General features: G+C 43.2%; 1 protein-coding gene across 3 annotated transcripts in view; it reads left to right on the top strand.

Annotated features, from left to right (window-relative positions):
* The window catches only part of SUN3 (Sad1 and UNC84 domain containing 3), a 46,301-nt gene that overhangs the window by 981 nt on the left and 17,331 nt on the right, over positions 1 to 27,989 (top strand). For 2 of the 3 annotated variants that reach the window (XM_065939519.1, XM_065939521.1), the window contains exons 2-4: positions 2,033 to 2,323; positions 13,520 to 13,581; positions 21,788 to 21,891. In XM_065939519.1, the coding sequence (XP_065795591.1) occupies positions 13,545 to 13,581; positions 21,788 to 21,891 (141 nt within the window). In that variant the 5' untranslated portion in view covers positions 2,033 to 2,323; positions 13,520 to 13,544. The remainder of the gene's footprint in view (positions 1 to 2,032; positions 2,324 to 13,519; positions 13,582 to 21,787; positions 21,892 to 27,989) is intronic. The other variant, XM_065939520.1, reaches the window with a different exon arrangement.

Here is a 27,989-nt window from a genome sequence, read left to right on the forward strand (position 1 = left end):
GATAATATACATGCTGTTCTTTCAAAACATCCCACCCTCACCTTCTCCCACAGAGTTCAAAAGTCTGTTCTGTACTTCTGTGTCTCTTTTTCTGTTTTGCATATAGGGTTATCGTTACCATCTTTCTAAATTCCATATATATGTGTTAGTATGCTGTAATGTTCTTTATCTTTCTGGCTTACTTCACTCTGTATAATGGGCTCCAGTTTCATCCATCTCATTAGAACTGAATCTTTCTCTATTTCTGAGCTTGGTTAACAGAAGAGAAGGGAACTTACTCAAGCTGACAACCCTCTTTACTAGTTGAAATCATCATTTGAGCTATAATGAAGAGTGATCATTCCTCAGAATAAAGTTCTGACTTTTGGAATGTGACTGAAATCACAAGTATTTGCAGATGCCAAATCAAATAAGAACGTAAGTGAGCTGCTATACAGATGAAAACATGACACAAGAAAAATCTATTATGAAGATTTCTCAGTGTTTATTTCCTATACTTGAACACATATGACCTTTCTTTCATATAACAGCCTGGAGTTTTTATTTTTTTATTTTTATTTTTTCATTTATTTTTATTAGTTGGAGGCTAATTACTTCATAACATTGCAGTGGGTTTTGTCATGCATTGACATGAATCAGCCATGGAGTTACATGTATTCCCCATCCCGATCCCCCCCCCCCCCCACCCGGTTCCCCTGGGTCCTCCCAGTGCACGAGACCCGAGCACCTGTCTCATGCATCCCACCTGGGCCGGTGGTCTGTTTCACCATAGGTAATATACATGCTGTTCTCTCGAAACATCCCACCCTTGCCTTCTCCCACAGAGTCCAAAAGTCTGTTCTGTACTTCTGTGTTTCTTTTTCTGTTTTGCATATAGGGTTATCATTACCATCTTTCTAAATTCCATATATATGTGTTAGTATGCTGTAATGATCTTTATCTTTCTGGCTTACTTCACTCTGTATAATGGGCTCCAGTTTCATCCATCTCATTAGAACTGATTCAACAGCCTGGAGTTTTTAGAAGGATCCAGCCTTTCCTCATATACAATCTCACTTCATGTACAGATTTAGCAGTTTATGGAAAGAAAATGAATTAGTCAATTATTTGTAGATGTTTGTTTAAAATATATCTGTATTTTATATGTGGATAAATTCTTAGAGATGTATATCTTACGTAGATATTATATATGATTATATCCTGTTTTTGGGTTTTGGGGGAAGAGGAAAACGTGTATTTGAGTATAAATTCCAATTTTTTAAAGCCCTCGGACTACTATCTCTTGGTTTGCTCATGTTGTTGACTGAAGCTAATATTGCTAAACTCCTGAGATACATCTTCAGGCTCAAGCCCATCCTTGTTTCATCTTCCAACCCAGTAGATAAGCTCCTTTCCCTAAACATCACTCCCAGGAGACTCAGTCCTCCATAGTATGCAGCATATTCCTTAGACTCGGGTTTCATAAAATGGGGGGTTTTCCACATTTGGTGTTTTCTGTTTGATGATGACCTGATCATTTCAAGACAAATGCTTCCTTTTCCACACATTTCTGTATTTCAGTATTATGTAGCAGTTTGGGTTTTCAGTTCAGTTGAAAAACAAGATTACCATCTGTGGAAACAAGATTATCATCTGTGGTTGGCACAGAATGAGACAGGATTTCTTTGTGTCCTTACCAGCATCTCCCCTCCATTATGTGTTAAAGTGATAATGATCTTTCTCTTTGGTAGAAAAACTTCAGTTTACAATAAATTTAAACAGATTACCTTTCTTAAGCTGTAACAGTAAAATGTTTTGGAAAAGTGACAGAGTAAGAACAAAATATACGCAAGTAACAGAACAGTTTAAGTCATTTTAATTTAAATTCCTATAAAGTAATTGTAGTAGTTTTGAAGAAATACAAAATAAATACTCCATATTTGAAAAATAGACCATTTATCATGTATGATTTATTATTTATTAAGCTAAGTTGTTGCAGGTCTCAGAAACCAACGTTTTTTTAATTTGTTTGGCCATGCCACTTGACTTTCAGGAGGAACTCCCTGACCAGGGATCAAACCCACAGCCTCTGCAGTGGAAGTGCAGCCTTAATCACTGGACCCTTAGGGAAGTCCTGGACGCTGCCTGCATTCCCTGCCAGCCCTGCTGTATGAGACAACTCCCAGTTTTTTCTGCCAGTCACAGTGGGTTTGATCACTGCGGGGAGGGAACCTAAGATCACAAGTGAACCAACTGAGCCTGCATGCTGCAACTGCTGACCTGTAGACCTGCACGAGGTGACGAAGGTCCTGCATGCTGTGACCAAGACCAGCCAAATAGATAAGTAAATAAATCTCTTTAAAAATAAATAATTGCAAATAGGTTGGCGTCTTCTGCCAGATATAAGCTTTGGGGTTGTGGTCTCAAGTACCTCCTATTTCCAAACTTATAATGGCAATAGATGAAATGGAAATAGAAAATAATTTACAACTCTGGAAGTCATGGGATGCCGATAAACACGGAGGATCCAGAGACAAACAAGAATGAAAATAGGAAACTGTTCACTGAAAAGAAGTCTGCCATGCACCACCCTAAGTCACCATGGAAACAAGCCATGGAAAGATGGTGACTCATCAGATAATGAGTAATCTCCAGACAGGTTTTATTTTTAATTCAGTTACTTGAAAAGGGTTTTAAAATAAGTACATACTTAATGAAGTAAGTATGCACTTAAAGACATGAATGAGGGCTTCCTTGGTGGTTCAGTGGTTGGGAGACCCTACCAACGCAGGGGACACGGGTTTGACCCCTGGTCTGGGAGCATCCCACATGCAGTGAAGCAGCTAAGCTTGTGCGCCACGACTGCTGAGCCCAAGGGCCGCGGCTGCTGGGGTCCATGGGCCTTGGAGCCCATCTCTGCAGCAGGAGAAGCCACTACAATGAGAGGCCCGCACGCTGCAGCTGGAGAGTGGCCAGCCCCACCCCACTCCTGGCAATGAGAGAAAGCCCACGCACAGCCACCAAGGCTAGCACAGCCAAAAATAAATAAAAATTTAAAAAATAAAGACCTAAGTGAAAGAATGATAATGATTTTAAAAATAAATTTCCAAGCAAAAGAAACAAAGCAAAAACAGGTAAACAAGAAAAGCAGAACCCAGGAGAATGTGGGTCTTAACCACGTGGGGACAAAAGCTCAAACTCACTCATCAGAATGCAAAAAGAAACTCTCCTGAGGTACCGTTTTTAAAAAGCTATTCAATTGGCAAAGGTTGATACTACACCATGTTGGTGAATAGGAGGAAAATGTCGTAAATTCCAGTGGAAACTTAGCTGGTAGAGTCTCTGGAGAGGGCAAAGGCAACATTTATCAAAATGACAGACACAAAGAGACGTGGACCCAGCAGTTCTTCCTCTGGCTTTGCATTCTCACAGATACATTCACACACTCGGAATAACCTCAGCCTGTGGTCATTATTGCACACTGTTTTCAGTATAAAAACGCTCATCAGGGTAAACGGATTGTTTACCTGTTCATACACTGAAACCCTAGGCAGCCGTGAAAGAAAGAGAAAGATCAACTCAAAGTGAGTCACAAAAACTTCCAAGGAACTTCTCTGGGGGCCCAGTGGCCAGGGCTCCATGCTTCCAATGCAGGGGCCCAGGTTCGATCCTTCGTCAGAGAACTAGATTCCGCTTGCTGAAGCTAAAGATCTGTGTCTATGCTGCAACAAAGACCTAGTACAGCCAAACAAAGCAAAACAAAACCCAAGATATATTTTTTCCTAGTATGAATTAATTTATTATGCTTGGCAGATTTTACAATATATTTTTAAAAGATTAAAAACTGTTTGAACCTTTCATAAAACATTTACTGAGAGAGAAAAGTTACTACCGTAAAATCGAAGCTATTTGATCAGATAGCTTTGATAATCAAATTGTTTAAAATTTCTTTTTTTCATCACCACCACCACCATCTTGGTCACCAAGATATATTTTTACCTAAAAAAAGCAAGATGTGGAACATTGTTTCTAGCAAGTTACCTTTCACTTTCAACAAAATGAAGAGATGGATATATAAAGATAGATAGATGCACACATATATTTGTACATAAGTATATGTACATAAGTTTATGTACATATGTACAAAAGTACATAAGTTTATGTACATAAGTACATAAATATATATGTATTTGTACATATTATCCATTTAGTCAAAGCTGTGATTTTTTTCTAGTAGTCATGTGTGGATGTGAGAGTTGGACCATAAAGAAGGCTGAGCACTGAAGAGTTGATTCTTTTGAATTATGGAGCTGAAGAAGGCTCTTGAGAGTCCCTTAGACTGCAAGGAGATGAAACCAGTCAATCCTAAAGAAAATCAACCCTGAATAGTCACTGGAAGAACTGATGCTGAAGCTGAAGCTCCAGTACTTTGATCACCTGATGTGAAGAGTGTACTCATTGGAAAAGACCCTGATATGGGGAAAGATTGAGAGCAAGAGGAGAAGGAGGTAACAGGATGAGATGGTTGGATGGCATCAGCCACTTAATGAACTTCACTCTGAGCACACTCTGGGAGATAGTGAAGGACAGGGAAGCCTGCAGTCCAAAGAGTCAGACACAACTTAATAACTAAAAAACAAAAACAACAAATCATATCTTTGAAAGAAAATAAAAGAAAGTGGTATCATGGATGCAAGGAGTGTGGAGAAGTGATAGCTACCAGGCAGAAGTGGGTAAGTACTTTGCTGTGTATCATTTTGCATCTTTTGAATTTTGGGTCATTAGGTAAAAAATCAGAAATCTTGGGAATTCTTGGGATAGGTCTAGACTTTGCCAAGTTAAAAAGAAAATTAGCGTGTTATAAAAATAGCTCCTACAAATTTACCCTGAAATCAGCATTAAAAAAAAAAGAAAGAAAAACACCAAAAACAAATTAAAGGGGCAGTTTAGCGCTGTCTTACAAATGTCAACATGTGGGCCATCGTGAGAAAAGAATGACAGTGGTAGAGAAGCAGCATTTCAAGAACTGATGGCCAAAATAAAAATCCCAGAATTGAAGAAATACATGAGCATGAAATATGCTTTTTTTCCTCCAAAAAGGAGAAAAGATTAAAAACCACGATCACAATGAGGTACATTGGTGAAACTAAAGAACATCAAAGATGAACAGAAAACCTTGAAAATGACCAGAGGGAAAAGAAAAACCAAGTTGCCACACAGTCTGTCACGCAAAAAAGAAATAAGGAGAGATGAAGATTAGGCAGGATTTTTATCCCCAACAACCAAGTCCTAGACTATGGAATAGCATCTCCAAAGGACTCAGAGGAAAATAACTGTCAGCCTGCAATTTTATGCCCCAAATAAGCATGCTTATCATTCCCAGCAGTTCCATTCCAGAGGTTCACCCAGGGAAGCCCTTGTCGTGTACATGAGACAAAGGCAGGCATTGAACTTTCACTGTGTTGCTGAACCTTACACTCAAAAGACTGGGAGAGTGAATTGAGATGTGTTGCCTGCCATTCCAGTCAAGAAGGAATGCTGCCCGACCATCAGGCCATCGGTCACTGCCGACAGGACTCACAGTGGAGAAAAGCAGGATGCTAGCCCTAGAGAAGGCAATGGCATCCCACTCCAATACTCTTGCCTGGAAAACCCCATGGACGGAGGAGTCTGGTAGGCTGCAGTCCATGGGGTCGCTAAGAGTTGGGCATGACTGAGCGACTTCACTTTCACTTTTCACTTTCACTCATTGGAGAAGGAAATGGCAACCCACTCCAGTGTTTTCGCCTGGGGAATCCCAGGGACAGAGGAACCTGGTGGGCTGCCGTCTATGGGGTCGCAGAGTCAGACACGACTGAAGCGACTTAACAGCAGCAGCCCTAGAGAGTTAAGGTCTATATAAAGTCATGATTTCAATGAGCCCAGACTCTTGCATCTTCCCATTAATGGAGAAGCATTAACCCATTAATTCAGGTGTGTCATTAGCAGTCATCTTTTGATGTTCTGCTGCATGTTGGTCTGTGTGATTTTCAGCAAAATCCCCTAGCTTCTCCCTTAACTCTTTGGGACAGCTCCTCAGAGCTACCTGAGAAATTTTGTCTTGGTCTAGTCCTCAGGGCATTTGTGCTCTGCCACTTCAGTCGTGTATGATTCTTTGCAACCCTATGGACTATAGTCTGCCAGCCTCCTCTGTCCATGAGATTCTCCAGGCAAGAATCCTGGAGCAGGTTGCCATGTCCTCCTCCAGGGAATCTCCCAGACCCAGAGACCAAACCTGTTTCTCCTGTGTCTCCTGCATTGCAGGCTGATTCTTTACCACTGAGCCACTGGGAAAGCCCAGCCCTCAATAAGACCACCAAAAACAACTGAACTTTCAGATTATGCATTTGTCTGTCATCAACAGATGATGTATATGTAATAAAATACTATGCGGCAGTTAAAATGAGTAAGCTGAAGTCAGTATTTCTCAAGACCAGTAATCTAAGAAAGCTGAGAGTGGCTTATCATTTGAATTTGCAGTGTGAAAACGTTTATGGATACATATTTACGTGGTAAAAAATAACGTTGTGGGCATTTTGTATATCAGTTTTCATTTTCCTGTGGGAAAGAAAGGAGGGGAGTAGTGTTCTGGGATCTTCCATTTTGTTCATGATATTTAATTTTTTGAAAAAGTACTGAAGCAAGTACAGTGAAACAGATTTCTTGCGGCAGAAGCATGGGGCCTGGGGGACCCTGGCGTTTCGCAGTGTGTCTGGGAGCCTTGTGATACATGCTCGGGCTGGGTGCTGGCTGGTGGGGGGCCACGTGCCCTCCTGCCTGGGCAACTGGTCATTGTGATGTGTCAGAGAAGGTGATGCAACAGAAGAGCCGGGGGACCTCCTCCAGGGCTAGTTCACTCACGGATTCCCCCTCGAAGGAGAAACAGCCGAGAAGTAAGAAGGCAAAACCCCAAGCCAATCCCAGACCGTTGAATATCGCCTCATGCTTTCCATCAAGTAGAAGAGGCCGCCAGCTACTCGGCGGGGGGGGATGAGTGGGAGGCCCACGTCGAGGGGGAGCACCAGGCTCTTCAGGGCTCCCTCTGAGGACGCCAGTAGCAGCTCTAGCGGGAGCGCGGTGCTCCCGCAGCAGGAAAACCCCGACGCCAGCGGGTATGTAACTGCAGGGTGACCCCCTTAAGGTTTGATAGCGTGCATGTCATTCATCACCTGTGGTCTGTCCCCCTGGAAAATAACCTTCCTTTACAGAGAGAACCTCTGACGATTTCTCTGGACCCCAGTATTTTCTGACCTGTTGTCTCCTCTCTGTGGTAGCGGTTAAGGTTAATCACAGCAAGTGGGATGGGGAGATCCCCTGGGGGAGGGCGTGGCGGCCCATTCTAGCATTCTCGCCTGGAGAATCCCATGGACAGGAGCCTGGCGGGCTACAGTCGGCGGGGTCGCAAACAGTCGGACACGACTGAGCGACTAAGCACAGCATACACAGCACGTGGGGGACAAGGGTGATGAAAGAGGAGACGCTCTTGCCCAAGGAATGCGTTTCATCAGCGGTGTGAAGTTACGATCGCAGCCTGCAGCCTCGCGCGTCGCTCATTTGTCAGTGGCCTCCTGCTCCGTCTCTGCCAGCTGCAAGGTCCAGCACCATGCTTTACAAGTCTGTACACAGAGGGTGCTTGTTACCTCGCTGGGTGAGAGCTGATTACACGGGCTGTTAGTGGGTGCACATCTTGAGCTAGAAACTGTGTCTTCTCTGATTGGAAGAAGTGAGGAGACAGCAGGAAATCCTGGGCCACTTGGATGGCCCAAAAACCCAAGCTTCATCAACTGTGCCCTTGGCACTGCCTGCTGGTCAAACAAAACAGAGAGTAATGAAAACCACTCATGGATAGCAGCTAAGGTTTAATGAAAAAGCTTAGTTAACCTTTGGTTAATATTCATTTAAGCCAGTCCCTTGGGAGGGTCTTCTGACCTTTGAGTAGCCCTTTTTAGACAGTGGATCCCTCATGTTACCAATGAGATGTAAAGGATGGTGGTTTCAAGGTTTCATGTCCCTTCAGAGGAGACTTTTGGGAAGACCTTCTTCTCTGTTGCTTTTAGCCCATGTCTACGACAAACCAAGACAGTGAATTAAAAAGCAGAGATATCACTTCACCGACGAAGTCCGCATAGTCAAAGCTGTGTTCAAGCAGTCCGAGCTGGGATTGGAAAAGGATTTCCAGACAGAGAATTGCAGAAAGGAGAGTTTATTAAGAACAAAAGACAGAGATAGAGTGGGCACTGCAAGCGCAGCAGGCTGACCTCCTGACAGACCAGGGAGAGTAGGCAGTTTTTGTGGGTTAATAGCCAATTTTTATAGCCTCAAGGCAAAGAAACTTCCTGCAGGAAGGCTGACGGTAGTTGATTGGTTGGGTATCTTTGCCTAATTGGGAATCAGAAAGCTTGTTAGTGATTATTAGGGGGCTTTTGGCAATAGTTACAAAGGGGCTCAGTCAACTTGGAGGTGACCTTGATTCTGGGCTCTGCTTCTGTGGTCTTGGTGCAAAGCCTCCCACTATGGCCTGGGAGACAGGACTCAACACTATGGTTTTTCCACTAGTCATGTGAGAGTTGGACCATAAAGGCAGCCAAGTGCCGAAGAATTGGGGCTTTCAAACTGTGGTGCTGGAGAAGACTCTTGAGAGCCCCTTGGACTGCAAGATCAAACTAGTGAATCCTAAAGGAAATCAACACTGAATATTCATTGGAGGGACTGATGCTGAAGCTGAAGCTCCAATACTTTGCCCACCTGATGCAGGGAGCCAACTCATTGGAAAAGACCCTGATGCTGGGAAACATTGAAGACAGGAGAAGAAGGGGACGACAGAGGATGATATGGCATCACTGACTCAATGAACATGAATTTGAGCAAATTCCAAGAGATGGAGAAGGACAGGAAATCCTGGCATGCTGCAGTTCATGGGGTCCCAAAGAGTCAGACATGACTTAGCGACTGAACAATAACAGTAACACCTTGGACAGACAGTGGGCACTATTGCTTTTTGTAAGTGGATGAGCTACTTAAAGATTCTGTATTGGGTGGAATTAGGTGGCTCGTGCTGCAGAGGAACAAAATTTGCCCCCCACTGTGTGTCTCTTTGGCCTGAGGGTTAATTTTGGTTGATATTTTTTTTCTGGTTTTTGGCCACACCTCATAGCATGCGGGGGAGAAGGAAATGGCAACCCACTCCAGTATTCTTGCCTGGAGAATCCTGTGGACAGAGGATCCTTGAGGGCTGCTGTCCATGGGGTCACACAGAGTCGGACATGACTGAAGCGACTTAGCATGCATGCATGCATTGGAGAAGGCAATGGCAACCCACTCCAGTATTCTTGCCTGGAGAATCCCAGGGACAGAGGAGCCTGGTGGGCTGCCGTCTATGGGGTCTCACAGAGTCGGACACGACTAAAGCGACTTAGCAGCAGCAGCATGGCATGAGGGATCTTAGTTCTCAAGGAATAGAAAGCTAGCCCGCTGCAGTGGGAGTTCAGAGTCAATCACTGGGACCACCCAGGAAGCCCCTAGGCTGATTATTTTGAAGAAATGGAAGATCAGGAGGTCCTCTTTTTGTCTTGGCAGCCCACTCCAGTACTCTTGCCTGGAAAATCCCATGGACAGAAGAGCCTGGGAGGCTGCAGTCCATGGTGTCGCAAAGAGTCAGACACGACTGAGCGACTTCACTTTCACTTTAGCTGCCTAAAGAACTGGGATAAAGGGATTGTCTCTGGATCTGAGTGGGGTGGGGGAACCAGCAGGGCCCAGATATCAGAGTCCACTCTGTGTCCCTCTGTCTCTGCTTTTATTTACCACGCACTTGGTTTCCATCCCCACGTGACTTGCCTTCCTCCCCTCTGAAGTCCTACACCTACTCCTACACCCTCTTCCGTCTTTAACCGAAGATGATACTTGAAGTGAAGGTTTTGGAGAGTGACTTAGTTTTCCTGGCCTCTCTCACCATACCTCATAATACTTGTGTTTGGTTAAGCTGTGTCCTGTCACTTTAATTCTTAGACCAGCCAGAGGAACCAAGAAGGAGAGAGGAAAACGTTTTCCACCCAACGATCCTGAGTTGGTCTCTACTCTAGGGTGTTGAGCCACTTCCCCAGCTGCAGTGTTACAAGCCAGTTTGACAGCACAGCTCAGGAGCAGGTCACTGCGGGAGTCATCTGTCCATTTGCTCAGCAAACTCAAACAAATCGATGCAGGAAATGGTTCCTGTTACATGCGCATAATGTTAAACAGCAAAATATAAAGAAACACACATAGGTAAACATGACTGAAGCAGCTTCCAGACCTGAGGTCACTTCTTAGCCATTGTGCATGCACCTGGAGCAGGGAATTCTACCTTCCCGTTGATGGACACTAGTTCATAAACAACAGGTCAAAACTGCAAACAAACTGATCAAGTGACTTGCTGAAACTCAGTTGTTCAGTTGCTCAGTCATGTCTGACTCTTTGCAACTGCATGGACTGCAGCACCCCATGGACTGCAGGAAGCCATACTTTCCTGTCCTTCACCGTCTCCCAGAGCTTGCTCAAACTCAGGTCCATTGAGTTGGTGATGCCATCCAACCATCTCGTCCTCTGTTGTCTCCTTCTCCTGCCTTCAGTCTTTCCCAGCTTCAGGGTCTTTTCCAGTGAGTCAGCTTTTCGAATCAGGTGGCCGAAGTATTGGAGCTTCAGCTTGGCCCAGCTTTGTCATAGGCAAGCTCAAGGCCATTATCACAAGACTATGAGTGTGAGTCTTCAAGGGACTAACCCCTGTTTGTGTGGTCTTGTGGAGCCTGAGGGCTGGTTGCGTGTCGGGCATCTAGCTCCTTCAGTGATGACAGCTGGGCATGGTCTGGGTACCTGGCCCTAAGGGTATCACCAGCTGAGATCTGCCTCCTCAGCCTGTCCTGGGCACTGGCCAGTGGTCCCAGACTGGGTGCTGGATGATAGCCCCCGGGCAGGGTGACCAGCCTGCACGGGAACCCCATCCCCTTGTTAGCCAGGGCCTAGACCTCAGAGTACAAAAGTCAAGCCTTGGGACCTTGAATAAATAACATGAGGGGTGGCATCGTTTTGCTTATAGATTTGTTAAAAGCCACAAGGAGGGTGGCAGACAGAATTTAATGCCTCCCCTTCCCTTTCTTGTCCATGACCTTTAAGAGTATTATAGCTTTATATAAAAAGTTGCAGGACAGAGAATAACGTTTGTTTTGATGGAGGTTTAAAGGAACTTGTGATCTGACTATTCTGACCCTTGTGGAGAGCTGCACAAAGGACCCAACACCAAGAAGTTTGCAACAGCTCTCCATGCCCCTCCTCCCCTTCCCCATGAAGAGGCTTTGCTGAAAGCCTTAGAAAAGCTCAGTTTTTTAAAGGCACGAGCCACCTGTCTCCTTACATGATGCTGCAATAAAACTTTCTCTGCCCCAAACTCCACATTTCTGTATTGTCTGGCCTCACTGTGTGACCGGCACAGTCGGTGACAGCTTCACCCCCTTTTCTGAGATGTGACCCAGTGCTTCTCTTGCTACATCAGGGTGCCTTCTGTAATTAACGAGTGATTCATTGTCACCTGGTTTTTGTATATTTTAAATAGAAATTTCAATTTGCCATCTTAGAGTACTTTGTCCCAAAGCTCCTAGCCTTCTGTTGCAGTGAGGTTAGTCTATTTTAGCCATTTTCTTTTTTTTCCTTCTTTTAAAAAAAATCTTTAAAGTTGGATGTGGAAAGGTCACTGTGATCACTTCGTAAAACTCTTTGGAAAGATCTGCTGAGACCGGACATGCACAAACCCAGCAATTTCTGTCTTGGTGAAACAGAGCAGGACCCTGTGGTACTTGTCACAACACCCCTTGTTCTCCGCCTGCTTTTTGTCTGTGGAAAACTTTAGTCAAAGAATAAGTTTAATCAGGGAAATGAGAAATAACGGAAACAAAGGAAAATGAAGGAGACTGAATAATAATAATGTCGTCATCAAGCATAGTCAAGGACCTTCCTTCTTTAGTTCTTAATATTCTGAGCCATATCCTGTGAGCTGTCTGATAGATAATGAAACCTCAGATAGAAGAAGTTAACTGTATAATGACCAGATTGACTTTCCAAGGTGAACCCACGACTTAAACTGCCGAAATTCTGAGAACTGACCTCAAAGACATGGGGGAAAATGGACCCCGAAACTGAAGATTAACTGTACCTAAAACAGCCAAGATGATGCTGGTCAGACCACCCATGACCAAGTGAAGACAGCTGTCGGAGCTGACTGCTATTTCTGCATGGAGCCGTTGCCTCCTGTCTACAAAACCTCTTGTCCCACTGGTTGCCAGTGGGAGGGCGGGGATGGCCTTTGGATCCACTGAGCTGTGCGATGATCTGTGCTTTTTTCTTTATGTATGTTGTATTTCAATAAAAAGTGAGGGAAAGGGTTAGGATTGCTTTAGAGAGTTTTATCAGATAGCTGTTCATTGTCATAGCTCTTTGAACTTCCCAGCTGGCTCAGCGGTAAAGAATCAGCCTGCCAAAGCAGGAGACACAGGTTCAATCCCTAGGTGGGGAAGATCTCCTGGAGTAGGAAATGGCAACCCATTTCAGTATTCTTGCCTGGAGAATTCCATAGACAGAGGAGCCTGGTGGGCTACAGTCCAGACTCTGACTTTTTTCTTTTTTCTTCTGGGCTGATGATACTTTGCAGACTTCTAAGATAACCTCTTTTGCTTTCTTCTTCATAGACATTTATAGGCATAAAAACATGCAGCAACAGGGCAGTAACGTGTGTGAAAGAGGGATGTGTTGGTGTATGTATGTGTGAATACATATATACACCACTCTGAATGTTCTTTCCCCTCAGTTTCACAGAAAGTGGATTAGGAATTAAATGAACCCACATGCTCAGCTTAGTCATGTCTGTCGACTTGACTGTAGAAGTTAAAGTTCAAATTAAAGGTTAAGAGTGGTATATTACCATAGAATATTACTCAGCCGTTAAAAAGAATTCATTTGAATCAGTTCTAATGAGATGGATGAAACTGGAGCCCATTATACAGAGTGAAGTAAGCCGGAAAGATAAAGACCAATACAGTATACTAACTCATATATATGGAATTTAGAAAGATGGTAATGATAACCCTATATGCAAAACAGAAAAAGAGACACAGATGTACAGAACAGACTTTTGGACTCTGTGGGAGAAGGCGAGGGTGGGATGTTTCGAGACAACAGCATTGAAACATGTATATTATCTATAGTGGAACAGATCACCAGCCCAGGTTGGATGCATGAGACAAGTGCTTGGGCCTGGTCCACTGGGAAGACCCAGAGGAATCAGGTGGAGAGGGAGGTGGGAGGGGGGATCGGGATAGGGAATACATGTAACTCCATGGCTGATTCATGTCAATGTATGACAAAACCCACTTCAATATTGTAAAGTAATTAGCCTCCAACTAATGAAAATAAATGGGGGAAAAAAAAGAGTGGTGTATTACTAAATTCTTTTTGCTGTTATTTTTCTTCTTTTTAGGTTACCTCGATCATGGAAGACTGTCATGGGTATGGTGTTTATACTGACTTTACTTCTTCTGGGTGAGTCTTACTCAGTAATGATCCTTGAAGCCATTTCACAGGGTATGTGTATGATGAGAGAGATGGCAGGGGAATGACTCGCATTTGCAACAAATGGCCCAGAAACCTGGAAGTGACTGCATGCTCTTAACCATTCCTTTTCCCCCCCTCCCCCTCAGCATATGTTTATTCATTTGTTAGGCTGCATCAGACCTTAGTTGCAGCACGAGGAGTCTTTGTGGCATCATGTAGGGTCTTCCCTTGTGGCTTGTGGGCTCAGTAGTTGCAGCACTCAGGTTCTCTTGTAAAAGTAATATGGGTTTCTTTGTTGAAAACTTAGTGAGAACTTAATTTCTCTTAGAATTGTTACCAGGTCTAAGCTCGTTCTGTTTGACAGAGGACAGGTCAATAAATCGGGAGGCAAGGTGTCGAGGCAAGAAATAGAGGCTTTATTCAGAAAGCTGCGCATCTGAGAAGGTGGTGGATGAGAGTCCTGGAGTACTATATTATGGGGTCTGGATGCCAGTTTCTTTTACAGAACAGAGAGGAGGAGGAGGAAAGGAAGTAAAGTAAAAAGACCATGAAGCGAAAGCGTAAGTCACTCAGTTAGTTAGTCCTGTGATACCGGAGTAGTAGTGTGGTAGCGGTAGTCGCCCAGTTGTGTTCGACTCTTAGAGACCCCATGGACTGTAGCCCACCAGGCTCCTCTGTCCATGGAATTCTCCAGGCAAGAGTACTGGAGTGGGTTGCCATTCCTTCTTTCTCCAGGGGATCTTCCCAACCCAGGTCTCCTGCATTGCACTCTACTCCAGTACTCTTGCCTGGAGAATCCCATGGACAGAGGAGCCTGGCAGGCCACAGTCCATGGGGTCTCAGTCAAACACAGTTGAGCGACTAACACTACCCACTACTACTACTCCTCCTGCATCGCAGGCAAATTCTTTACGGTCTGAGCCACCTGGGAAATCAAAAGGCCATAAGTGTTGCAAAATATCTCCTGGTTTGGCCATCCCCAGGGAAGGGATGCATTCATTTCTTTGTCCTGCTATCATTCAAAAAGTGGGCAGGGTCAGAGTGTCTCCCAGTGAGCTGAACAAAGACAGGTTAGTTTAACATTCATGCAGAAGAGAAGGGTTCCCCAAGGCAAGCCATTATGTATAGATAGTATCTTTTTAACAGACAAAGGCCATGGGAAGCAATGATTAAAGTAAAAGAAACAGATCAAATATGGAGTCAGATATTTTTCTTCACTGTTACAGAATCACGGTTCAAAATCAGAGAAGTTGCTTTGAAGTTAGGAATCCTTTATATTTTTATGCAAACACATACAGTTGATCTTTTCTAAATCTGGGTGACTCATCTTGAAGGATTTTGACAATCAGAGACTGACATCACGGGGTTCTTGAAGAAAGGCTAGAACACGTGGGTTGCCATTTTCTGGCTGTAAATATCACACACCATGAATCCTAGTACAATGGAAAATTGTGCTGTGGTATGTGGACACCTTGAATTGCAGAGTGTCCAGGGAAGTCAGAGTTTCACCCAGTTATTGCCACAAAATGCCGTTTTACACAGCAACGGGGACTGTTCAGCTGGGCTTGCACGGGGATGCCTGGACTGGGGGCTCTCTGAAGCCTGTACCAGCCTTCCTTCAGCTGCGCCTTAGGGCCCTGAGCACCATCCCATCTCAGCAGACCCCTAAACTTCATCTCGAAGATTCCCGTTCTACTGAGAGCTACATGCTGTCTGGCTCTGTTGCTTCCAGCTGTCTGGTCTTCACCTCTGCTGAGTTCAGCTTGAGAGCTTCAGCAGCGCTCCCCCGACCCCCTTGCTCCTGACTCATGAGCCCTGTGCCCTTGAGATTTCCTGCAGCGCTACCCCAACCCTGTGTCAGTGATCCATGCCTGCTCTTCTGAGGCTCCACCTCCCTGCCCGTGTCAGGAACACGCCATGTGAACAGAAGAACTGTTTGTGCTCGGAATTTTCCTTGTTTTGGAAACGAATGCCCTATATTCCTTAGACATTTTTTAATGTTTTTTTTTTTAATGTGGACCATTTTTAAAATCTTTATTGAATTTGTTACAATATTGCTTCTGTTTTACTTTCTTTTTTCTTTTTTGGTTGAGAGGCATGTGGAATCTTATTTTCCAACCAGGGACTGAACCTACAATTCCTTTATTGGAAGGGGATGTTTTAACCACTGGACTGCCAGCGAAGTCTCTCCTTTGACATCTTTTAAGGACGAAATATATACATTTTCTTAGTGGGTGCAAACTGCTTCTTTGTCTTTCCCCACTGTAAGGTGACCCATCTGCCGGCAAAAGTGCCAGATCCTTTTTAGCCACCACTGATGTGTTGATGATTTCAATGGAATTAAACTGAACTTGGATCCATTTTTATTTGCTAGGGTGAAATCCACGTAATATAAAACGAACCGTGTTGACATGAACAACTCAGCGGCATTTAGTGCTTCACAGTGTTGTGCAACTACTACTTGTGTTTCCAAAATATTTTCACCAACCTCAAAAGGAACCCCACACCCCTCAGTCACTCCCCAGCCCCCCTCCCCTCACCTCCTGGCAACAACCGCCAATATGCTTTCTAAGGCACACGTGTTCTGAAAGTGTCATGTAAATGGAATCACACAATGTATGGCCATTTTTGTCAGGCTTCTTTCACTAAGCTCATGTGTTTTTTGTTTGTTTGTTTTTTAATTTAGAATTTTTATTTATCAAAAGGTAACATTAAGGAAAAATGCAAGCCACCGAATGTAAAACAGGTATTTTCAATACTTCTATCAAACAAAAATTGATATTCTAATTGTGCAAATAACTTCTATAAATCAATATAAAAAACAGTCACACAGTCCTGTCCAACTTTTGTGATTTCATGGAGTGTAGCCCACCAGACTCCTCTGCCAAGGGATTCTCCAGGCAAGAATATTGGAGTGGGTAGTCATTTCCTTCTTCAGGGGATCTTCCAGATCCAGGGATTGAACTTGAGCCACCAGGGAAGTCCATAAGTCAATATGAACAACAACAATTAAATATTTTAAATGTGCAAACCACCATTTCACAAAAGAAAGATAATATGAAAATATGCTTGTTATTTATCAAGAAAATGCAAATTAACACTAGTAGTGTTGTACCCGGATTGCGGAATGCCACCAAACACCACAGGAGCCACGGATCGATGCAAAAACATTGCGGAACTTTATTACAAGCTCGAGCAGGAACTCTCTTCACACAACGGCGAAGGAGCCCAGAGTGAAAGCGGCGAATCCTTTTTATACTGTATAGCAGGGGAAGCGGGAAGGGAAGCTTAAGGGGATTGGTTAATTCTTCAACTAAGGATGTCTTGTTAGCTACTGATTGGTGGGTTAGAGTAAGCGGGGGTGAGGGACTTTCCTATCCTCCCCTAATTGGCTCGTTGAGTTTCTTTCTCTTTAAATTTTCGTTTTCTCTCCTCAGGAGGTCGTTTTACTCAAAATGGCGGTGCTATCCTAAAATGGAGTCGTTTGGGTTTCACATTTCACAGTAGACCCATTGTAGTATGGTTGAAATTCTCAAAGTCTGAATATACTAAATGTTGAAAAGTAGGTGAAACAAATGTTACTTTCATAAGCTCATGTTTTTGAGGCTCGTCTCTGTTGTAGATGAATCACTCCTTTTTGCAGCTGAATAATATTGCAGCGTGTGGATAGACCGCAGTTTGTTTACCCATTCAGCTATGGATGAACATCCACCGTGTCCACCCTCTGGGTGTTGTGGATAATGCTGCTATGAACATGTGTGTACACGTGTTTGTTTGAATACCTGTTTTCAATTCTATGGGTGATACACCTGCTGGTAAATTGCTAGGGAGGAGCTGGCCCTGTTTTCCAGAGAAGCTGCCCCGTGTCACTTACCCGCTAGTAGTGTGTGAGGGTCCCAGTTTTCCCACGTCCTCACCGACACTTGCTATTCTTTTACATCTGCAGCCATCCTGGTGACGTGAAGCGCTGGCTCACTGTGACTTTGATTTGTATTTCCCTAATGCCTGCTATCTAGAGAAGGACATAGCAAACCACTCCAGTATTCTTGCCAGGGAAATTCTGTGGACAGAGGAGCCTGGCAGGCTACAGTCCGTGGGGTTGCAAGAGTCAGACATGAGTTAGTGACTAAACCACCACCACCACCAATGAATGATAACAACTAATATTGAGCAACTTTTTATGTACTTGTTTGCCATTTACACCTCTTCTTTTTTTTTTTATACCTCTTCTTTGGAGAAAATTTCTTCTAGTTCTTTGCCCATTTAATTGAGTTTTTGTCTTTTTGTTGTTAACTTGTAAGAGTTTTTAAAAAATATATTCTGGATACTAGACTCTTCTCAGATATATAACATTTTCTTTCATTCAATAGATTGTCCTTTCACTTTTTAAGTAATGTCCTTTGATGCATAAAAGGTTTTAATTTTAGTGATGTCATGTCCAAGAATCCATTACTAAATTCTAGGTCATGACAGCTTACCTCTGTGTTTTTTCTGAGAACTTTATGATTTTTACTCTTATGTTTAACTAATTGATCCATTTTGAGTTATTTTTTATACATAATATGAATTTTTCAATTTCATATTCATTTTTTAGCAAATGGTTATCTTGTTGTCTCAGCATCATTTGTTGAAAAGATATTTTTCCCCATTGAATGGTCTTGTTACCCTTGTCAGAAAATGTAATCAACCGTAGATGTATAGGCCTAGCTCTGGATTTGCAATTCTCCTCTTTCTCATCACACTTGATAATTTCAGTTGTTCTATTTTTGAGTTCACTGAATCTCTCCTTTTCCCACTAAGATCTGCTGTTGAGCCCATTCAGTGGATTTTTTCATTTCAGCTATTGTACTTTACATCTCCAGAGTTTGTACTTGTTTCCTTTTATAATTTTTCAATTGATTTTCTCATTTCACTCACACGTCATTTCTTCGGTTTTCTTTAGTTCTTGGTCTGTGATTTCCTTTAGTTTTTGAGCCTATTTAAGACAATTGGTTTGCCAAGTTTTGTCCAGTCAGTTCAGAGTTTGAACTTGCTCAGAGATGTCAGTCAAATTTTTTTCCCTTTAATGAGCTGTACTTTCCTGTTTCTTTGTATGTGTTGTAATTTTGTGTTGTAAACCAGACATTTCAGTTTTATAACAGTAACCCTGGGAATTGGCTTCTCCCCTTTTCCAAAGGTGGCTTTGCTGCTTGTTGAGGGCTGTAGTCGTTTGTTTCGTGATGGTCACTGCCGGGGTCCAGCCTCGGCAGGATCCAGGGGGTACCCTCAGGATGAACGGCGTCGGCGAGAGAGAGAGAGACGTGAGACTAGCCTTGAAAGGACCAAGTCTGTGTTTTACTTTCTGACAACCGGTTTTATACCCTTTCACAGAACGTTTTTAAGGTACAAGATGCTTACTCATGATTACACAGGATTAGCATTACATCATTTTGATTTTTAGGAAAAGCAGGATTTTTTTGCTTTCTAATTCTATAGTAATTTTTAGCACATGATCTTCTGACCTTGAGGCTATTAACATTTCATGCAGGTCAGGTGATTGTAAACCTATTTTCCGTTTTTATGGTGACCTTAACTGAAAGGTAACAGGGTCATAGGGAAGTAGTACAGAGTAGAATTATATTCTTGTTAATACAAAAATTAATCTTTTTGCAGTTGCGTTTATCTAAGAAGTTTACCCCATACAGACTCTGTGGCTTCAGTGAGGCAGCTTCTGCCTAGTACTCCTGGCTGACTATTAACAACCATCTCATTGTTACCACACTATGGCTAAGTTCTTATTTCCCTAGATCTTTAACTATATTAACAATGGTTTTTATAACACAACCTTAACACATTAAAGGCAAAAATACAGCAAGCAAAACACAGCAAGCAAATCACAACCCAATAACCACCTATAGAATAATTTTCTTATGTTTTCTAATAGGACTCCTTTACCCCTTAAAAGGGCTCTATATCTATTAGGGCTTTTATATAATCAGGTTCTTTATGCTATTTTATGATTAGGATATTATAAGCAATCATGCATATTAGTACCAAGCGCATAAATGCATTTGGCTAACAAAACTACCAGCAAAGGAGTTTGAATTAAAACACTCCTTTCACCCTGAATAATCTCATAAAATACCACTACCTGGGAAACTTATTGATTAAAGTTCTAAATGGATTCTATTTTGGGAAGAGATCGGGGAAGGCCTTCCTGCCTGTGTCAGAGAAATTAGGGAGTAGTCCATTGAGGCAGGCATCAGAAAGACAGATATCATCTTTAAGGTGAGAGCCGGGGGCAGCTTTTCGAAATCCCTGAAAACCTGATCTGCCTTGCCTGTCAGGCTTTCTCCTCGTGACCTTGTCATGGGTGGGATCTCGTGAACTGGCCTTTTCGAAAACCCCTGAAAACCTGACCTGCCTTGCCCGTCAGGTTTTCTCCCTTATGGCCTTGTTAGGGGTAGGGTCTCATGAGCTGACTTTTTTGAAACCCCTGAAAACCTGATTCGCCTTGCCCATCAGGTTTTCTCCCCTATGGCCTTTTTAGGGGTAGGGTCTCGTGTGTTGGCTCCCGGCAGGTCACTTTTCTGATATCACAGTGGTCAACCAGTGACCTGACAGGTTTCCTAGAATCAGGAATAAGAAGGAGAGAGCAAGGGTGTGAGAACTGCTCTCCCAGTGCAGACTGTTTGGCTCCGGCTGGGACTCTATTTCAGGGCCAGCCTGGGCCACCCACAGCTCTGCCATAATCTTCACCTCCTGTTTGCATGCAACCCACAGACCCACCCAAGGTGCAACCCTGGGGTCTTCTGGGACCTTCCTTGAGCACACATTCAGTCCTGGACACTCACACTGCCCTCCCCCTTCCCTCCCAAGCCCTTGCTCCCACGTGAGCCTCCATCCTCTGCCTTCTGTCTCCCATGATGTTGGATCTGTCTGCCACCGTCTCCATTCACCGTCCCTTGCCCAGACGGTCATGGCCAGTTTGTCTTTAATTCTTTGAACAGTCATTATACCCTCCCAGAAATTTTTCCAGTGCATGGGAGTGGATAGAGGCAAAGATTGGCCTCTGCACTAGACAGTCAGGGCAATACCAGGCAGATGAACATGTAGAGTCAGAGTAGCTGAAGAACAATGTCTGTGTTAGATCCCTGGCACAAACAAGCAGTGCCAGCAATATTGGCTGGCACCCACACAGCCACCGCCACCATTCTGGGAGATGGTATGCAAGTGAGTGATAATGCCACACTGCTCTCTTGCCAAAAATAACCTGCCCTTTCCTTCAGTCCTCTGGTTGATGCAAGCTTGTGATTAGCTTTTGGAATTCCAACAAAGTTCATCTTGTTAGTCTTTGCCAGCTGATGATTGTTTCAATGGAGGAACAATTTTTTGAGCACCTTTTGCTGCCATTGAAAATTACTGTCACTCAAAAAAAAAAAAAAAAAAAAAGAAAATTACTGTCACTCAAGAACCTGATATAGGACTTCCCTGATGGTCCAGTGATAAACAATCTGCCTGCCAATGCAGGGGACGTGGGTTTGATCCCTGGTCCGGGAAGATCCCACATGCTGAGGAGCAACTAAGCCTGTGAGCCTCAGCTGCTGAAGTGCATGCACCGTGAGCCTGTGTCCTTCAACAGCAGAAGCCACTGCAGTGAGAAGCCCGAGCGCCGCAGCTGGAGAGGAGCCCCCTCGGTCTCACCTAGAGAAAACCCCACACAGCACTGAAGACCCCGCACAATGAGAGATTTAAAAAAAAAGTAACTTGCTATAGCTTCCCTACTTGGAGAAATTTCTATTAATTTATGTTGTCAACAAAAATTCAATTAACAATTGTGAAGAAAAAAGAGGAATTTTATTCAAGCTAAACTGAGGATTATATCCCACGAGACAGACTCTCAGGAGCTCTAAGAACTATTCCATGTGTTAGAAGTTGAAGGCACAGTCATATACATTTTTGAGACAAAGGCTCATATGTCAAAATGACATACTGATATTTATATAAAGTTCATGCCCATCTTTGAGGAGCTCTGGTTAATGTGTAATATGCATGCACACCACACATCAAGGAGGGGGGAGGAGGCCCAAATGGACACAGAGAAAGAACTTTTATTTTTTCTTGTGCTGTCTAAAAATATAAATTGTTTCATCAGTGTAAAATATAAGTATTTCCAGATAAACTCTTTAATCAAAGTTGATCTCTTCTTTAACAGGATTTATAAATCACATGAAGCTTAAAGAGAAAGAGTTTCCTCAGAAATCCAGACAAATTTATGCTCTAATTGCAGAATATGGTTCACGGCTTTACAATTACCAGGTGATGTTTCCTTAAATCATTTTGTCTGTTACTCATTTAAAATCTAACATGCTACAAAGAGAGTCCAACTAGACATGTGTTATATTGGTTTTGCATGTGAATATCTAATAGAACATCTAATAGGTGTTCAAGCTGGATTTAGAAAAGGCAGAAGAACCAGAGATCAAATTGCCAACATCCACTGGATCATCAAAAAAGCAAGAGAGTTCCAGAAAAACATCTACTTCTACTTTATTGGCTATGCCAAAGCCTTTGTGTGGATCACAGAAAACTGGAAAATTCTTCAGTTGATGGGAATACCAGACCACCTGACCTGCCTCCTGAGAAACCTGTATGCAGGTCAAAAAGCAACAGTTAGAACTGAACATGGAATTACAAACTGGTTCCAAATTAGGAAACAAGTACATCAAGGCTGTATATTGTCACCCTGCTTATTAAACTTATATGCAGAGTACATCATGAGAAACGCTGGGCTGAAGGAAGCACAAGCTGGAATCAAGATTGCCGGGAGAAATATCAATAACCTCAGATATGCAGATGACACCACCCTTAAGGCAGAAAGTGAAGAGGAACTAAAGAGCCTCTTGATGAAAGTGAAAGAGGAGACTGAAAAAGTTGGCTTAAAGCTCAACATTCAGAAAACTAAGATCATGGCATCTGGTCCCATCACTTCATGGCAAATAGATGGGGAAACAGTGAGAGACTATTTTGGGGGGCTCCAAAATCACTGCAGATGGTGACTGCAGCCATGAAATTAAAAGACGCTTGCTCCTTGGAAGGAAAGTTATGACCAACCTAGACAGCATATTAAAAAGCAGAGACATTGCTTTGCCAACAAAGTTCCATCTAGTCAAAGCTATGGTTTTTCCAGTAGTCATGTATGGATGTGAGAGGTGGGCTATAAAGAAAGCTGAGCACCGAAGAATTGATGCTTTTGAACTGTGGTGTTGTAGAAGACTCTTGAGAGTCCCTTGGACTGCAAGGAGATCCAACCAGTCCATCCTAAAGGAAATCAGTCCTGAATATTCATTGGAAGGACTGATACTGAAGCTGAAACTCCAATACTTTGGCCACCTGATGAGAAGAACTGACTCATTTGAAAAGACCCTGATGCTGGGAAAGATTGAAGGCAGTGTGAGAAGGGGACGGCAGAGGATGAGATTGTTGGATGGTATTACCAACTTGATGGACATGAGTTTGAGCAAGCTCCGGGAGTTGGCGATGGACAGGGAGGCCTGGCGTGCTGCAGTTCATGGGGCTGCAAAGAGCTGGACATGACTGAGCGACTGAACTGACTGAGTGGTCAAGAATCCACCTGCCAGTGCAGGTAGTATAAGAGATGCCGGTTTGATCCCTGGGTCGGGATGTCCCCTGGAGGAGGACATGGCAACCCACTCCAGTATTCTTGCTTGGAGAATCCCATGAACAGAGGAGCCTGGCGGGCTACAGTCCACAAGGTCACAAGGAGTCAGACAGAACTGAAGTGACTTAGCACACATGGGTATGCATAACTGATTCACTTTGCTGTACTCCAGAAACTGACACAGCATTGTAAATCATCTGTACTCCAATAATTTTTTTTAAAAAGAAATAATATTGTGACCAGAGATCTATTAAGTGGTTTTATGACTAAGAGATCCTAAAATTTCTCCACAGTTTCCAATCTCTGCAGACGCCTGCCATAGACTGGATGTTTCTGATTCATCAAATTTTTCTGCTTCCCAATGTCTCCCTTTTGCAATGGGAATGTCTATGGTATGCTGGTCCCACTACTGTATTTTGAAAGTACACAATTTGTTTGATTTCACAGCATCTTAGCTGGAGGGGAGGTTGTTTTGGATGGATTGTGCCTGGGGTCTCATCCATATCTGACTTGGATGATATTTAGTTGAGGCATTGAACTTTAGACATAAGTTGATGCTGGAATGAATGAAGGCTTGGAGGTCTGTTGGGATAAATGGATGTATTTTGCATGCAAGAACATTAATTTGCGGGACCAGAGTTAGAATGTCATAGACTGATTGCTGTGTCCCGTCCAAAATTCATATGTTGAAACCTAATCCCAAGTATTGGGGCTTCCTTTTGGGCTCAGTGGTAAAGAGTTCACCTGCCAGTGAGGGAGACTCAGGTTCGATCTCTGGGTCAGGAAGGTCCCCTGAAAAGGAAGTGGCAACCCACTCTAGTCTCGTATTCTTGCCTGGCGAATTTCATGGACAGAGGAGCCTGGCGGGCTACAGTCCGTGGGGGTCCAAAAAGAGTTGGACATGACTTAGCAGCTAAACAACTAATACCTAATACCTCCCAGGTATTAGGAGGTGGGTCCTTTGGGAAGTGATTAGGTCATGAGGGTGGAGCCCCCTGGCTGGGATTAGTGCTATTAAAAAGAGACCCAGGACCTCCCTGGTGGTCCGGTGGTTAAAAGTCCACCTGCCAACGCAGGGGACAGGGGTTTGATCCCTGGTCTGGGAGGATTCCACACACCGAGGAGCAACTAAGCCCTTGCCCCACAACTACTGTGAGCCTAGAGCCTGTGCTCCATAACAAGAGAAGTCAATGCAGTAAGCCCACACACCACCATGCAGAGTAGCTCCTATTTGCCGCAACTAGGGAAGACTGTGCACAGTAATGAAGACCCAGTGCCGTCAAAATGAATGAGTGAAAGGATAAATCAATAAAACTTAAGAGAGAGAGAGACAACAGCAAGCTTAATGATCTAACCACAGGTGCAATCTGCAGTCGTTGTATTAGGTTAGCCAAAAAGTTCCTTTGAATTTTTAGGTAAGAATAAAAGACATGTTTTTCATTTTCACCAAGAAGTTTATTGAAATGTATTCATTGTTTTGTTCCACTATCTTTTGCCATTTTTCAGGCAACTTCATAATTCCGTCTTCCCAAAATGTTTTATCTTTTTGAGCAAAGAACCGTTCCATATACCTTTTACAATTTTACAGGGAATTGAAACTTTTTCCCTTAAGAGAATTTTATAAAGACTGAAATAAATGGAAATCCAAAGATGCAATGCTTGGTGAACAGAGCAGATGGATCAGAACTTCCCGGCCAAGCTGCAACAATTTTTGCCTGGTTATCAAAGAACCATGCAGTCTTTCATTGTCATGATGGAAGATTATGCCCTTTCTGTTGACTAGTTCTCGGCACTGTTTATTTTGTACTAACTTCAGCTGGTCTAATTGAGAGCAGTACATATTCATTTGGTGTGGCTTGTGGTGGTTCATTTCACTTGCCCCACAATCTCTTCAGCTTTTCATTGCTCATCACAATTTGTTTTAAAAACAGACCATTTTCTTTATGTTTCAGTAGAGCACACAGGTGGAAACATGGTCAAGAAGGCTTTTTTCGCTTAAATTATGTGGAACCCAAACATCAAAGCGATTAACGTAACCAAGAGGATGCAAATTATTTTCAACACTTGATTCTGATATTTTGAGTATGGTGACTGTCTCCCACGTTATGTAATATTGAGTGATCTCACTTCATGTCTTGATTTGATCCCTGTCAACTGGCCTACCCTGAATGTGGAGCATCGTTCAGCCAGAAATCTCCAGCACAAAATTTCACAAACCACTTTTGACATGTTCGATCACTCACAGCAGCTTCTGTGCAAATCTTTGTTTCTTTTTCAGTTGCATTTTTATCTTTCTTGATATATTAAATATGCCAAAAATGGTATATGCATATTATGCCAAACATACTATGCCAGAAATGTTTCTTTTTTCTTCTGTCTTCAGTATTAAAATGGCTACACAAAAATTCACCAATTTGATACATTTTTTAAAAAATGTACACTGGTATGTCAGCAGTCACAATACAATCTAACAAAATTGTTTCAAATGAAGTTAAAGACAACAAAGCAATACTAGAGCCATTTTATAGGAAAAGAACTGAACAAACTTTTGGCCAATCCAAGAGCTTCCAAGATTCACCTGAAAGTTACAGGGTTTAAAATTAGATAACCTGCATGCATGCTAAGTTGTTCAGTCCTGTCTAACTCTGCGACGTAAGGACTGTAGCCTGCCAGGGTTCCCTGTCTATGGGATTCTCCCGGGAAGAATATTAGAGTGGGTTGCCATGTCCTCCTCCAGGGATCTTCCTGATCAAGGGATCCAATCCGCTTCTCTTCTGTCTTCTGCATTGGTAGGTGGATTCACTGGGTGGTGGATTCTTTACCACTAGCGCCACCCGGGAAGCCCTAACTTGTGATAGTTCAGTTCAGTTCATTCACTCAGTCGTGTCCGACTCTTTGCGACCCCATGAATCGCAGCACGCCAGGCCTCCCTGTCCATCACCAACTCCGGGAGTTTACCCAAACCCATGCCCATCGAGTCGGTGATGCCATCCAGCCATCTCATCCTCTGTCGTCCCCTTCTCCTCCTGCCCCCAATCCCTCCCAGCATCAGGGTCTTTTCAAATGAGTCAGCTCTTTGCATGAGGTAGCCAAAGTACTGGAGTTTCAGCTTCAGCATCAGTCCTTCCAATGAACACCTAGGACTGATCTCCTTTAGGATGGACTTGTTGGGTCTCCTTGCAGTCCAAGGGACTCTCAAGAGTCTTCTCCAACACTACAGTTCAAAAGCATCAACTTTTTGGCGCTCAGCTTTCTTCACAGTCCAACTCTCACATCCATACATGAGCACCGGAAAAACCATAGCCTTGACCAGACGGGCCTTTGTTGGCAAAGTAATGTCTCTGCTTTTTAATATGCTGTCTAGGTTGGTCATAACTTTCCTTCCAAGGAGTAAGTGTCTTTTAATTTCATGGCTGCATTCACCATCTACAGTGATTTTGGAGCCCCAAAAAATAAAATCTGGCACTGTTTCCACCATCTCCCCTTCTATTTCCCATGAGGTGATGGGACCAGATGCCATGATCTAAGTTTTCTGAATGTTAAGCTTTAGGCCAACTTTTTCACTATCCTCTTTCACTTCTTCAAGAGGCTCTTTAGTTCCTCTTCACTCTCTGCCATAAGGGTGGTGTCATCTGCATATCTGAGGTTATTGATATTTCTCCCAGCAATCTTGATTCCAGCTTGTGCTTCCTCCAGCCCAGCGTTTCTCATGATGTACTCTGCATATAAGTTAAATAAGCAGGGTGACAATATACAGCCTTGACGTACTCCTTTTCCTATTTGGAACTGTCTGTTGTTCCTGTCCAGTTCTAACTGTTGCTTCCTGACCTGCATACAGATTTCTCAAGAGGCTGTTCAGGTGGTCTGGTATTCCCATCTCTTTCAGAATTTTCCACAGTTTATTGTGATCCACACAGTCGAAGGCTTTGGCATAGTCAATGAATCAGAAATAGATGTTTTTCTGGAACTCTCTTGCTTTTTCAATGATCCAGCAGATATTGGCAATTTCATCTCTGGTTCCTCCGCCTTTTCTAAAACCAGCTTGAACATCTGGAAGTTCTCGGTTCACTTATTGCTGAAGCCTGGCTTGGAGAATTTTGATCATTACTTTACTAGCCTGTCAGATGAGTGCAATTGTGCGGTAATTTGAGCATTCTTTTGGATTGCCTTTCTTAGGGACTGGAATAAAAATTGACCTTTTCCAGTCCTATGGCCACTGCTGAGTTTTCCAGATTTGCTGGCATATTGAGTGCAGCACTTTCACAGCATCATCTTTCAGGATTTGAAATAGCTCAACTGGAATTCTATCACATCCACTAGCTTTGTTCATAGTGATGCTTTCTAAGGCCCACTTGACTTCACATTCCAGGATGTCTGGCTCTAGGTGAGTGATCACACCATTGTGATTATCTGGGTCATGAAGATATTTTTTGTACAGTTCTTCTGTGTATTCTTGTCACCTCTTCTTAATATCTTCTGCTTCTGTTAGGTCCATACCATTTCTATCGTTTATTGAACCCATCTTTGCATGAAATGTTCCCTTGATATCTCTAATTTTCTTGAAGAGATCTCTAGTCTTTCCCATTCTGTTTTTTCCTCTATTTCTTTGCATTGATTGCTGAGGAAGGCTTTCTTATCTCTCTTTGCTATTCTTTGAAATTCTGCATTCAAATGGGAATATCTTTCCTTTTCTCTTTGCTTTTCTCTTCTCTTCTTTTCACAGCTATTTGTAAGG

This window comes from Muntiacus reevesi, chromosome 6, assembly GCF_963930625.1.
Source record: "Muntiacus reevesi chromosome 6, mMunRee1.1, whole genome shotgun sequence".
Lineage (NCBI taxonomy): Eukaryota > Metazoa > Chordata > Mammalia > Artiodactyla > Cervidae > Muntiacus > Muntiacus reevesi.